The 13,420-nt window shown below is 31.3% G+C and overlaps 2 protein-coding genes across 4 annotated transcripts; one reads left to right on the top strand and one right to left on the bottom strand.

Annotated features, from left to right (window-relative positions):
- Positions 1-1,188: 1,188 nt before the first annotated feature.
- On the top strand, positions 1,189-5,256 carry Bm8125 (Uncharacterized protein; the record flags this gene model as incomplete). Of its 3 annotated transcripts, none has more annotated exons than XM_043075746.1 (14): positions 1,189-1,260; positions 1,477-1,603; positions 1,716-1,796; positions 2,111-2,179; positions 2,284-2,454; positions 2,607-2,860; positions 3,144-3,308; positions 3,427-3,529; positions 3,607-3,669; positions 3,770-3,910; positions 4,148-4,312; positions 4,405-4,541; positions 4,628-4,798; positions 5,113-5,256. In XM_043075746.1, 14 exons carry the CDS (start codon positions 1,189-1,191, stop codon positions 5,254-5,256), a joined length of 1,863 nt encoding a protein of 620 aa, XP_042931680.1. The 3 variants fall into 3 exon arrangements, with proteins under 3 accessions (XP_042931680.1, XP_001894288.1, XP_042931681.1); XM_001894253.1 differs by having other exon boundaries at positions 4,124-4,312; XM_043075747.1 differs by lacking the exons at positions 1,189-1,260; positions 1,477-1,603; positions 1,716-1,796; positions 2,111-2,179 and having other exon boundaries at positions 2,301-2,454; positions 4,124-4,312.
- Positions 5,257-11,340: 6,084 nt separating this feature from the next.
- Positions 11,341-12,843, bottom strand: Bm8124 (Uncharacterized protein; the record flags this gene model as incomplete). The annotated part of the gene is made up of 6 exons (XM_043075745.1): positions 11,341-11,505; positions 11,692-11,745; positions 12,107-12,146; positions 12,273-12,334; positions 12,564-12,623; positions 12,817-12,843. The coding sequence occupies 6 exons, from the start codon at positions 12,841-12,843 to the stop codon at positions 11,341-11,343; spliced, it is 408 nt and encodes a 135-aa protein (XP_042931679.1).
- Between the last annotated feature and the right edge of the window lie 577 nt (positions 12,844-13,420).

Below are 13,420 nucleotides of genomic sequence, written 5' to 3'. Positions count from 1 at the left end.
TAGATCGTTTGGCAACGGGTCACATTGAGCAGTTTCTTAATTGGTTGCAAAAGCGGTTACCGTTACTTTGTTTCTTTCGTATACCATTGCTCTAGTATAGTGATAGGAAAAGACGCTTTGTAAGTGCCATGTGGAATTGATTAGATATATGAGATAGTGCATCCTTTTGTGTTTCTTATGCAAAATTATCAATTAGTTTTTGTCACCACTAAAATCAAACGATACAACTTATTCAGTTCCGTAATAAATTTGTAATAGTTTATTTTTAAAGAAGTTCCTAATCGTTTTTGCTGCTAAAATATGTCTACTTATTGCAAATGAGTTTTGCTTTATTGTGTTTGATTTGATTTCTTTAATCTTATGACACAGAGTCTGTTAATGCGGCGAATTAATTGCAATGATGGAAAATTGTGCATAGTTACTGAAACGAAGTAATAATAAATCAAATTTCTAAGGCATTTAAAAGGTGTATATGGTCAGCCACTTTCTATGCTTAAACGCATTATGAAATTTGAAATAAACGGTAAATTAAGGTCTATAATTATCACTATAAAAGCAAGGTATAATTATCACTATATTAGTGAAGTAGACCAGTTGCTGATATGATAGCCATAAAGCTAATGATTACACAGATAAATCTTGGGGGTTTAGATTTTTTAGATTGAAGTTTAGATGTATCCTCTAAATTATCAGCTGCCAGTGTGTCAGCAATTTCACGGCATGATGTGGAATATGAAATAAGTGAAATTGCAGAATACAAACCCGCAACACTAGCTTCTGTAATCATATGAAACATTTTATCTGCGTAGAAAATAAGTTCGGCTTGATGATTTCTTTGATTTTTGGTTGGTATGCTGTAATAATTATGTCGCAACTTATGTTTCTTGTACTAAAAATTATTCAGTTAAATGTATAGAAAGAAGTAAGTTTTTCAACATAATATAAATACGTGCTAATGTTGAGAAACTAAATTCCGTATTTTAGGGATACAAAACTTGTTTAACAAAGTTGCTCTGGTTTATTCTTTTATTTTTGATATAGTTGCAGTGTTTACAAAAATATGTTTTCTTCGCCGCGCCGCGAGATCCATCATAAATATTATTAGTGGGACATATAAGTACGTGTGTATTCAGGAACTAACCACATTCATTAACGAGAGGTCGTAGAGAAGTAAAAGGAAGTGGCCTCATGTGGGCTCCAGTTGATAGTACACAAGCTGAAACAGCTTCGCTGAATTCGTGGAGCATTGAACAACAGCAGGTAATTATTGTTAATAAATGATCTAGAAGTGGAAGAGGAAATCATATCGTAATTTACCTGGTTTTTATTGCAAGCTGATTCACCAAGTTATTACAGTTAATCTTTGGTAGTTGTTCTTCTGTAATGTATTTTAGTAGCTTTCATTCAAGTGCTGACTGAAATCATTTTGTAAACATACCAGATGTGCATTTGTCTGAAGAAGCATCTTTTTTGCAGAATCGTTGGGGTGGTGTTAGTGATTACAGTAATAATGCAGCATTCGATGAGCATATGCGATCAATTGTACCACCGGCTTTTCGTAATAGTAATGCGAAAGTTGTCTGGCAAGAGCCAAAATCATTAGGTGAAGTTTCATTTCAGTTGCATTAATTTCCTGAGCTATTTGAAGTCAATAAATTGGAAAATTAAAAAGCGATTGCTGGCCATATTTTTCTAGAATATTAAACATATTTCAGAAGCAAACATCAATGAAGCATTGGGTATCTGGCAAGCAACGCCTCTCAACCAGTTTTCCTTAGAACAGGAACCATTAAGTGGTTTGTTTTAAATGTAGTTTTTGACCTCCGATTTTATGCACTAAATCAGGTTTGGTTCTGCCCTTTTTAATCTCCCAAAATATCAGTGACAAACCAACGAAGAATAATGGACGATTGATTCTTCTTTTTATATGTTCTGTTTCAAAAATTTGTCATGTTTAATAATGGTATATTGAAACAATTGTAGTCCTAAGTGTCGTCATTCAGATATATATGGACAAGAATATTATATCAGCTAGCCTTAAATTTTCAAGTTGTTTGGTTTCAAGAGTGACTGGAAGAAGATACCATATTAATTGCAATATTAATTACAGGAACTAGCCATTTTCCTCCATCTTTTGCTAGTTGTGGCACAACAAGTGGATGGTCGCAACCTGAAATTGGTTGGTACTTCATTGTTCGTCTTACTGTTTTATTGAAATTCCTTACTGCTGGAGCTAATAAAGGCTTCCTCTGTACCTCATTATACGTTTTGGGAGTATTTTAGAACAACGAAATTGGGATATGTCTACGCAGTCACAAACAGTACGAGCAGCAGTACCATTTTGTGGTGGTTTGACTCAGAATAAATTATGGCCGAATGAAGAGCAAGTTTGGGGTGGTGCTCAGCGTCCTCCAGTATTTCCAACAGCTCCGCCACCACCTGCTTATGCTGCAAGTAAGCATTTGAAATAATGTGTTTTTTAATCTTATTCATCTTTATCCACTTCCATAGGAAAATGCGTCGCCTACCAGCTACTTATGCTACATGTAAATACATGAAAGACTAGTCGAGTTAAATGAAGACAGTTATTTTTGGTCTATTTATAGGCTGGCAGCAAAATGCACCACGTGGTAACGTTTTTCCTCTGCCCACACGATTCAGTGGTCCACCATTCGAAAGTAACGCTGTGATGGGAAATTGGGTGCAGCGTCCGATGAATGAGCCAGTACAGCCGCCAGTGCCACCGTCTGCAATTCCACCACCGCAACGAAGTCGGCTGCAAAATGTTTGGGGTGGCACACCAGCTGTAAACAATACAGTCAATGGAATGTATCTCCCGCCACCTACTGTCGAGTACACTGTAAGATTTCTTCCATCTTCATTATGTCAAATGTCATTAAGGAAGCGCTACCACTGACTTTTGCAAAATCCGGAAAGCTGGATGTATTAGGAAGTTAAAGTGTTTTATGGAATTTCTTCTTGAAATGTATTTCAAAATATATTTTGAAAGGTTCATTGTTGTTTTAGAAACACTCAGTTTCATCGCGCTCTGTTTTGATTTATCTTGAAGACTGAAAATTGTGACTTAATCAAATTTGATGAAGGACATAATAATTAATTGACTAAACATTTTATCATTTTAGATGCCAAATGGGTTGACACAATGGAATCCTTCAGCAGGTAGCAATGGTGCAACAGTAACGGCAGTGCCTGTTGTACCAAAACCACAATTTGCACAAAACTTTGTGAATCGTTCACCTCCTCCCAATACTTTCAATTCGTATTCACAAGTCTCCAAATCTGATTCGGTTGGTGTTTTTCCACTGATTTTTCGTTTTTGAAACGACACATCCTCATTTCATCGTTCTGTTTATACTTGCTTGTGCCGTATACAGAATTTTAAATCTTATCGCTGCTATTTAACAGTTCATGGGAGAGAATGCTGTCTGGCAGGATCCAGAAGGTGAAGTACGTAAATGGCAACGAGATACTGGTACTGCTGCATGGGGTGATCCTGAGAAGCAACAAAGTTTGTCTTTTTTACTTATCATATGACTGCACTTTATTGAATTTATTGATAACAGTGTTGTCAGTTTAATCTTTCAGAAGAAATCAAACGATGGATTATACCAGTCGGAAAAGAATACGACAACTCAGATAACGAAAGCGGTAAGTTTGGCTTTCAGAATTGTCCTTTATAATAGTATTTCGATGTTTTTGTTTGGTCGTGCTTATTCTATTCGCCTCAAGAAAATATATTTCATTTCAGGCGTTCGTGTAATCGTTCCTCTTGGTTGGGGCGATCTTCCTTCAAAATCATCGAATAATAATGCTGCACCGATCTCGGCGAATTCTCTTCCAGCGTGGCCAGCTAGAAGCGCGCAAGCAATTGCTGTCACGGCTTCATCAGGTTTGTTATAAATCTGGTTGCTTATACATCGTGGATTGTTTTGGATTGGTATTATATGCTTTTCGGGGTGCATTAAAAGGTTTATTGTGCCGTTTAATTATCCTGAGAACCTGATGGCTGAGGATCATTTTACTCGCCAGGTATTCAGGTTGCATTTGAACTGAGTGATTTCAGACTTTTTTCTGGGAATATTTTTTGAAACTGCTCGTTTAGGATGGGGTAATCGTTCGGCTTCAGGAACTGCGAAATCAACAACTATTCCAACTCTTTGGGAAATTCTATCTGAACATCAACCTCCATCACTGGAGAGTGGTTGGATACCGCCAGATGGTATGGGTAATGCAACTATGCCTGCTTCAACGCAACAAATTGTTGAACAGCTACGTCAGGCTGTTGCGAAAGGTACTATAAGCTGGTTTACTGTGGATTAGGGCATTGAAGAAATGATAATTGAAATGACCGTGATTTTATATTATTAAAACAAAGTAGTTTAGGACTGATTGATGTTTCACTTCTCAGTAAGCCACTTCCGAATGAGGCGCTCTCAGAGATGCGCACGCTTCTCAGTCGCATTCCGGTACTGGAACAGGCAGAAAATGACTTAGCTCGTCTTATGAACGCCGTTAAAATTGTAAGCTTCTTTCTAAACAAATATTCTTGTTAGTTCGACTGAATTAGAACACGGCCGTGGTTTTGCATTTAATATTGAATTTTGAGAATAACGACCCTGAAGGTGGAAATGGGAGGATGGATACGCCGACAGATCTCATGACATCCGAGCAGCGATCAGAATACAGTCGACTAGTAATTGAAATTGCTGCAACTAAAACGGAAATTTCAACAATTCGTGAACGCATACGTGGAAACTCCGATGCTATCGGTGTAAGGGTAGGTCTTTTACCGAAATGTTTGCATATGGAGAATGTGTTAAGGTAGTTTCTATTTACGTATAATGTAGTATTTATCATGCATAGAAGTACAGATATGAGAATATGAAAAGCATATGTGTTGATTTCCATAAAATTTGATAATGTACTCCGGATTACTCATACCACAGTAAATGCAGTAAGTAGGTGCGAAATAAATAGAAACCGGTATGAAATTAAATTGAAAGCATGGAAACTGTTAAAGGGAAACTGGCGATTTGTTTTAAAATTAGTTTTGTAAGCAAATAAATTTAAAGATTGAGCAGATTTTTGCAGCCAGCAACGAATTTAGCTGAAAGTCAGCGAATGCATCCACCGCAGCCGCAACCAGCTGCAACAACGACAACTTCTCCTCGTTTTGGTGATAGTATTCTGGATGTTGCTGTACGTGTTGAGCAACAGAAACTGTTTTCAATGTAATAATAGATATGAAACACTGACTAGTCAGCAAGGCACGCATGCATCGCTATACCTGCCTTTTTCATTATTTATCATGAAATTTTCGACAGAAACCAACCTCACGGTGCGCGTGCAGCTCAATTCATGCGTAATGGAACTTATATTTTCATTTTTCTTTTTTGTTAGTCCTAAATAATCATATGTATAATGCTATCTCTAATTCAGCGATTTCTCATTTTTTTTAATTAGATGAATGCGCGCATGTCCCTTTTCGTCTTCTATATTTTCCTTAAAGAAATTGCACGTAACACCTCCATCACCTTGTGCATTATGATAACTTTACAGCCATTTTTTTATGCTACATTTAGTGGATTTTCAAAAAAGTACCGAGGTGAAAGATGAAGCAGCTTTACTGCACAAAATATTTATATTCCTGACTTTGGTGCTGATATACTTACTGATGGTAGTAATGGTGTAAGCGCAAGAGTGTATACAGTAAATAAGTTCTCATTTACCAGAAAGAGGTACGGAGTAATTCTATTTTTAATGAATTTATTTAGTAACATGAAAACTAATCTAAATATTCTTTGTGTCTTTCCTTCAGTTCTCATGGGTCATTTATGTCGATGTCTTGATTGATTCTTATTGTATTACATCAAATTATCTCTTTCGTACGTGTTTTTTCATCATTTAATTAGGATAAGCGCATTAGTTATATCGTGATAATTCCTTCCTTTTTTCATTTTTGTATCATTAAATATCCGTATGTTGTAGTTCAGTTGATCCATTGTTGATATTTTCAAACTCGTGCATATTTTTTGATTCCAAGCTCATTGATAATGTTCACTATGTGTAGCTGTTGTGAACTTTCTTGTTGAGAGGAGTTTTTGGAGGAATTTTATATGGTAATCACGTTGTTTGAGACGTACTTGTGTTTTGTTTTTTCTTCCTTTCCTTTCCTCAGCCTTTGGCTCTTAAATTTCCAAAAGCTCCATATATGTTTCCATTCATTCTGCTCAGCTAAAGCTCACTCGAAGTACGAGGAGTGCTTCTGTGCATTGTCGTGGTATGTATATGTCAGGGAAACAGGATCGGTTCGGTACACTCCAAGTTTCTCAAAATTGTAAATTTGCGGTTTGGAAATATATTTTTGAGTTTGTTTTCATCTTTTAGCTGACTTATGATCATGGTTTGTGCATATTAGTAATGTTCGGGCAAAAGTTTACATTTTTTTTTTCAAGCAAAATTAGAATGACTTTTGGCCAAGTTTGTTGACTGAACCGAATCTTTTGGTGTCATCTGCTTCATATGCATTGTAGTTTGTCAATATTTGTTAGATTAGGCTATTTACTGCAACATTTGCTCATAGCATAAGCTTGTGTGTACGTTCAGTACATGTAGTGCCCATTCCGGTACAGTAGCCTCCACTTACTGCATTCACTGTAGGGTCTTTAATGTCGTGGTGTTATACAGTTATTTACCCATTAATAGCTTTGTCAAAAATCTCGGGATATCTTATCTATATTTTTATATTTATGGCATAAGTAACCAATAGTTCTCTCTTATTTACACTCTACTGTCACTTTATAAAGCATTTCATGTTGTCTTTTTTATCTAAATTCTAAACGTATTCGGGATGTTAATTCATGCTTCCGTACTAAATGCTTACTATCAACATTTATTCCATATTCGCATGTACGGTAGCTTTCATTCAGTCATTATTTAAGTTCCAACAGAATAAGAAAGTGCCATTGCAACAAGAGTTTTTTCTAAAGTTCAATTTTCTGAAAATATTCTTTCTCAAAACTCAAGAAAAAGAGCATTTTGAGCAGCAAGATTAGTACTGCTGCTGATCACTGAAAGCTATTGTTCTGTGGTTGCCTCGCATTTCCATTTTTTTTTTTGTCAAAGAGGAAAATATCGGTTCTCGTTACTTCGGGTATTCTTAGTCGTTTACGCCGTTTTTATTCTCAGCGTACAATTAATTTAATTTTTTCTTTCCCATTTTTTTATTATATCATTATTGTGTGTGTGTGTGTTTATATATATATCACTATTAATTGATCAACTAAGCATTAATTGCTATCATCCTTTTTTCCTGATATGGTTACCATTTGTCATTATCAGCTATGATTAGCAGAAACAACTCCATCAGCAAGTGCTCATCGTTACTTCGCCATTATTAATATTATTATTATTATTACTGCTATTGCTATTAATTCCCGAACGTCTTTTCTCGTCACAATTTCATTCTTTTCTAATATACTGTCCTTACTGTTTTCCAATCTTTTCATTGCAGGTTGTTTGTCATCTTTTTCTCTCCTTTTACATACAAAAGAAAAAAGTTGCAAATGATCTCGCTTCTGTGTTTCCTTGGGGTCTATCTCATTGATGCCAAATTTTGCAGTAGGTGCAATATAGCTCATTCATTGGGTATTGTTTATGTCGGTTCACTGCTTTTATTGAGCTCAATTCTGTTTTAGAATTAAGCACGGGATTTTTGAAATTGCATAACTTTGCGTTTGTTTTAATCGTTATAGATCTGAAAAAGATAAGGTAGGGAAATGTATCTGTGTCTTTTTTTTTTTTAACAGTTGTTTCGGCATACTACGCAAATTTTTCTTCGTGAAGCTTTTTTTGCAATCATTTTCTCAAGCCTTTTTGGACCTACTTCCCATTTCGGTAGGCCGCCTTCTCTGCTCTTTATTTTTTCTCAGGTCACTTTTTAACGAACTTAAAACTACAATTCGCTGATGCAGATGCTGCTGTTAATATTTCCCATAATCATTACATATTTAATATCCATAAGCATGAATGGTTTCGTTCTAGTACCTGTTTATCCCTTTTTTGGTCTCGAGCTTCTCAATCTGTACAATACTTTATCATTTTAATCATGCCACCAATCAGCCAATTGTATTCTTAATATTATTAGCCAAAGTAGATGTTTTGAAGTCTTGAAAAAAAGAGTGCGAATTATGGCAAAATTTGGGGAGGCTGTTTTTTTTTTTCTTTTTTTTTTTCGTTATTCGTTCGCTCTCTCATTGTTAACCAAATAATGTACGAGTATATAATTATATATGAATATATGTGGTCTTCCGAGATTCTCTTGAAAATGATGCTCTCTTGCTTGCTGTGATGTGTTGCCCTCCTCAATTGTTTTTGAGTCTTTAAAAATAAAGGGAAATTTTTACTTTCTTGTTTATCATCGCATTTTTGCCCAAAGTTTATTTGGTTGTTGCATTACTCTTCATTTATTCTGAATATTTTATGAGGAAGGTAATCACCACGCTTGTTTTGGGTTATATTTGCAGCTGTAGAATTCCGTTTCTAAATACTACCCGGTGGCATCTATGAGTTATAATAGAGTTAGAGTATTGAGCATCTATAAGTTATAGTAAACAACAGATCAGATTGAGCTTTTATATTGGATCGAAGATGGATCAAAAAAAAAAAAAAAAATGCAGTTTTGATTAATTGAATGTGCAGAAAAAGTTAGCAGGGAAACTTGTGCTATATTTCTTTCTTACTAGTCATATTGAGACTTTGAAGAAGTGATTGTATGCTTCATGAAAAGTAGTATATTCTTGTCTAATTTACTGAAAGATAAGGGATGGTATTTTAAGTCACTTATTTAAGGACAGTAAATTTAAGTTTTCTTAAATTCCGGAAAGTTGCATTGACAGTCTTATGCAGGTGTACGTACACATACCAATATTTTCTTCGTTGGCTTTTCTTTTCTCTCTCAATCATATTGGACAACACACTTCCGATCATCTTTATTCATTCTCTTTACCAGAAACCGAGTCTTTAAGAAATTTAGTTAAAAATAAAATATGCATCGCCTTGTCTTTTTCATTTGAATTTTGCGAATTCTTGACCTCATTAAAAATCTGAGAAGTTAGTAAATCACTTTCGTCTTTTGTGCTTCTCTAACAAAGAGATAAAAGCAAAGCTAATAAATACCCGATTGATAGAATTGATATCCTTTCCAATCATTTAAGTAATGTTGCAAATTTTAGGAATATGAAAGTCTAACTTATTCTTGGATTTCATTAAATAAAATTTGATATCAATTTAATTTCCTTTTCATAAATCTCTTGCCTATGATCTGCTGATGAATTCCATTATTATTATTATTATTATTATGAAAATATAACAAGAATTAGCAGATTGGGTGCTGTCTTTTTCTTTCTTTTTTATTTGCTAATTTTTATTGTCCATGAAATAATTCCCTGAATTGATGTATTCTTCAGCTGATACAATAATACAATATTTGATCAATTATATTTTTGGTTGCAATCTTATACATACACATCCTAATCACATGTATATATATATAAATCTTTTAATTAAATTCCTTCAACTTAAACATTGAATAAACTTTTTTACGCATCTTTTGTATGTGTTGCATTCTATTTATAATAGTAATATGAAAAGTAATATTTATAAAAGATTATCTGTAATACGGTGAAATAATTTCAGTTATTGTAATAATTAGCATGGTATTGCTAACATTTTTTGCATAAATCAGCTGAGATCTTATAGTGATGGAAGGTAATGTTACTTTAAACTTTTAAAGTATTTAAACGATTCGCAAGCATGTTTTTTTTTTTTTTTTTTTTATTATTTTTCTTTTTGAAATTTTGAGTGATTATTGAGATGAATGGGCTAATTAGATGGATGGATGTAGGAAGACATTCTGAGGAAAAGTAAAAAATTCAGTGCATTATTAATTGCTGCTAATTTCAATTTTTTTTTCTCTCAATGATATAGTCCTCATTAAATCAAATTTCAAATTTAGCTATAAAAAGAAAATGAAAAGCTAGTAAAATTTTATTTTAAAGCTAATGCGGATTTGTTATATAAAACTTGTTTTTTTTTATAAAATTTTAATATGCAAGCAAGTAATGAAGGATATTAAAAAATTTCGGAACAACGTAAAAATTTAGAAAAAAAAAAAAAAAAACTGAAGAAATATTAGAAGAAAAAAAAAAACAAATGAAATGTGGAGAAAGTGCCAGGCACTGGTTGTTACAATTTGCTTAATTCTTTATTTAAAGTTACATTGTTTAACGAAGTTATGCTGTCAATCATTTCTTCATAATAGCACTTCGTTCAATAATATGTTTTCTTTGAAGAATAATAATTACTAAATTGATTTTTAACACTTCTTATTAATTTTCAATTGAAAAATCAGCAAGTTTTTTCGCTCTCGAATTCTTTAGTTAAAATTAGATGTATAAGAAAATGGAAAAATGGAGAAAATCTTTGGAAATGAAATCACAATGAATATCATTTTTTTTTAATTATTATTTTCACAATTTTCAAATGAAGGAAAAAATGCAAAGTTTTTTGACTGTGAGAAATTTCCATCCTTCTAATTCTTATTTACTGATTTAATTTCATTAATTTTTTACTCAAAAATAAAATTGAATAATTCAGCTCTGAGAATGCAAAAAAAAAAAAAAAAAGGAGTACAATTTCATATGTAAAATGAAGATATATAATTGTAAATTGTAAAATGTTATAAAATCTGTCATCGGTTATTGATCTAACATGAAATGATCATTATTTTAATTTGTTCTCTATTTGTGATGACATACTTTTCTCATTTTCACATTTTAAAATATTTGTTTACCAACAATATAGGTTTAAATTTTCATAGAATAGATTACAGGCATTCTAAATCATTCAAAATAAAAATAAAATTAAAATAAGTTAAAGAAAGTTAAATTATTAATGTATATCTCTTTGAATATTTACTTAAATTACTAGTTTACTTAATTCTTTAAAAAAAAAAAAAAAAACTCAATTTATCTCATAGTAAATGGGATTGATTGATTAACTTGTTTGAGAAATTTCAAACAAATATATAGTAAAATCTTTTTTTTTTTTTTTTTTTTTTTTTTAAATACTTATCAATTGCTGAAATAGTACTTTCAACAGGAATATTTATAAATAGATATTTTAAATAATACAAGTGAAATAATTTAAATAAATTTAACTACTTTAAGAATGAATATTTACTAAATGAATAAGTGTAAAAAAAAAAAAAATGCAAAAAAAATGCAAAGCGAATTTATAAAATAAAATAAAGATATACAATTAAAATTCCATAAGAATTGAACAGTAATATCGTCGAAAAATGAGAAAATAAGCAAAAATAGATGCTATAAACCATAATAACCAATAAATTGTCCAACGACAGTAGTACCATGTCCTGGTTGGTTCTTCTTCGATTTCAAATATAATGCTAGGCACTTGTAATGGCTAAATTAAATTTAAATTAAAATTATGCTTTATAAAATGTACAGTAGAGCAATATGATAGGAGTTGCAGGTAACATTAGATGGTGTGTAGGATACCTGGTACACCTTTTTTAATAAGTATGTATGTATATATGTATATATTAATGCTAATTTTAATTCTATAAAGTAAAATTTAAAAAAAAAATACCCCTCCAGCTATTGGTGGTGCAATAAATTCGCTCGATGATTGATATGGTTTAGACTGCATTTGATAAAAAAAAAAAAAATGCATTATTTTCAATTAATATTAAAAGAAAAGCAAATAACTAATATCTCAGTTTATTTTCAAAATTTTCAACTTTTTAATTATTCTTTTTTTTTTTTCTTAAATTATTTCATCAAGAAAGATTAATGATTATTTTTTAGTCATAACAATATCATTGTTTTAGGATGCAAAAAATAATAATAATAATAGCTTTAATTGCTAAATTGCTAAAAAATTATCATATAAAATGAATTATTATTATTTATAAAAGATTTTCTAGAAATGGAAAAAATTTTAAAAAAAATAGATTTTAACAAAATTGAAAATTATTTTGACTTTATTAAATTAAAAAGCCAACACCATAAAGTCGACGATATGGATTATCGGATTCATCCGATCTGAAATACATCCAAATATTATCAAAAAAAAAAAAAAAAAATGAATCATTAACAACCGGAAGGAAATTAAATCAAAAATTTTTGCTCACTATTATTAGTTATTTCTGTTTGATACTAATTACGAACCTTTTTTTTCGTCTTTTCATATTCTCACTGATTGCATCCGATGAAGGTGATTCACGATCGGACTGCAAGTTTACATATATGTAAATGCTCAGTTTTAACTTTTTTTTGTTTTCAAAATTTTTTAAAGATAAGTAAAGATAAAGGTAAAAAGAAAAAAAAAAAAAAAAAGAATGACAAATGGAGCAAAGTTATAAAATTAGAAGAAGGCAAATTGAAATTATTTCCACCAAATTATAACAAATAAAACATATCACAAAATTATCTTTTCAATAAAATAAATCACAAAAATACCTTTTCTAATCCTGTATAAATATCACTTTGCTGTTCCCAAACCTTTTTTGGTCGCCTTCTCTATAAAATGCTTTCTTACTAACTCAAATAAATGTAAATGCTAGAGATAAATTTTAAAAATTTTGATTGAAATTTGCAATAACAATGAATTTTAATTCTCTCTCCTATCACAACCATTTTATTCACTCAATTTAAGAAATTTATCAGAAGGCATCAAACAGTATAAGTAGTTGAATTTTCAATTGAAACATACATAACGCATTCTATATGGATCAACCATTTTTTAAAACTTCAAATCAAGTTTCCAGTCGAGCAACCGCTCACAACAGTGATAATTTTTGATAATAAATGATGATTATCAATTATCACTTCTTTATCAATCCAGTTATTAAACACATTCTATCAAGCAAAGATAGTAGTATCAATTGTTTTTTTTTTTTTTTTTTTTATACTCAAAAGGTGTTAGCATTAATAAGATGAAACAATTTTACGAATGAAAAGAAATGAAATTAATATTGCAATATAATTTTGCTATATAGTATTCCAAAAAGGAAATCATATGCATTTAGAAAAATTAACAATCTATTAATAGATAACTAATTTTTTTTTTAACTCATAATTCATTTCCTATCATAGTATTTGAAGAGATAAATAAACTTCCAGAATTTTCAAAAATTATTTCTTAGAAAACAACATTAGTAATGAATGCATTAATTCGATTATTGCTCATTTCACTCGATTCTTTTAAATAATAGAAATAGAATTTAACTTCTATTTCTATTATTTAGAAGTAACAAAACATCCATTCTTGTCCATAATTTTTATGTCCCAAAAGAGCCTAGTCCATTAATTCATCA

The sequence above is a fragment of the Brugia malayi genome (genome assembly GCF_000002995.4).
Source record: "Brugia malayi strain FR3 genome assembly, contig: Bm_v4_ChrX_scaffold_001, whole genome shotgun sequence".
Taxonomy (NCBI): Eukaryota; Metazoa; Nematoda; class Chromadorea; order Rhabditida; family Onchocercidae; genus Brugia; species Brugia malayi.
This window is presented reverse-complemented; position numbering and strand designations above follow the sequence as displayed.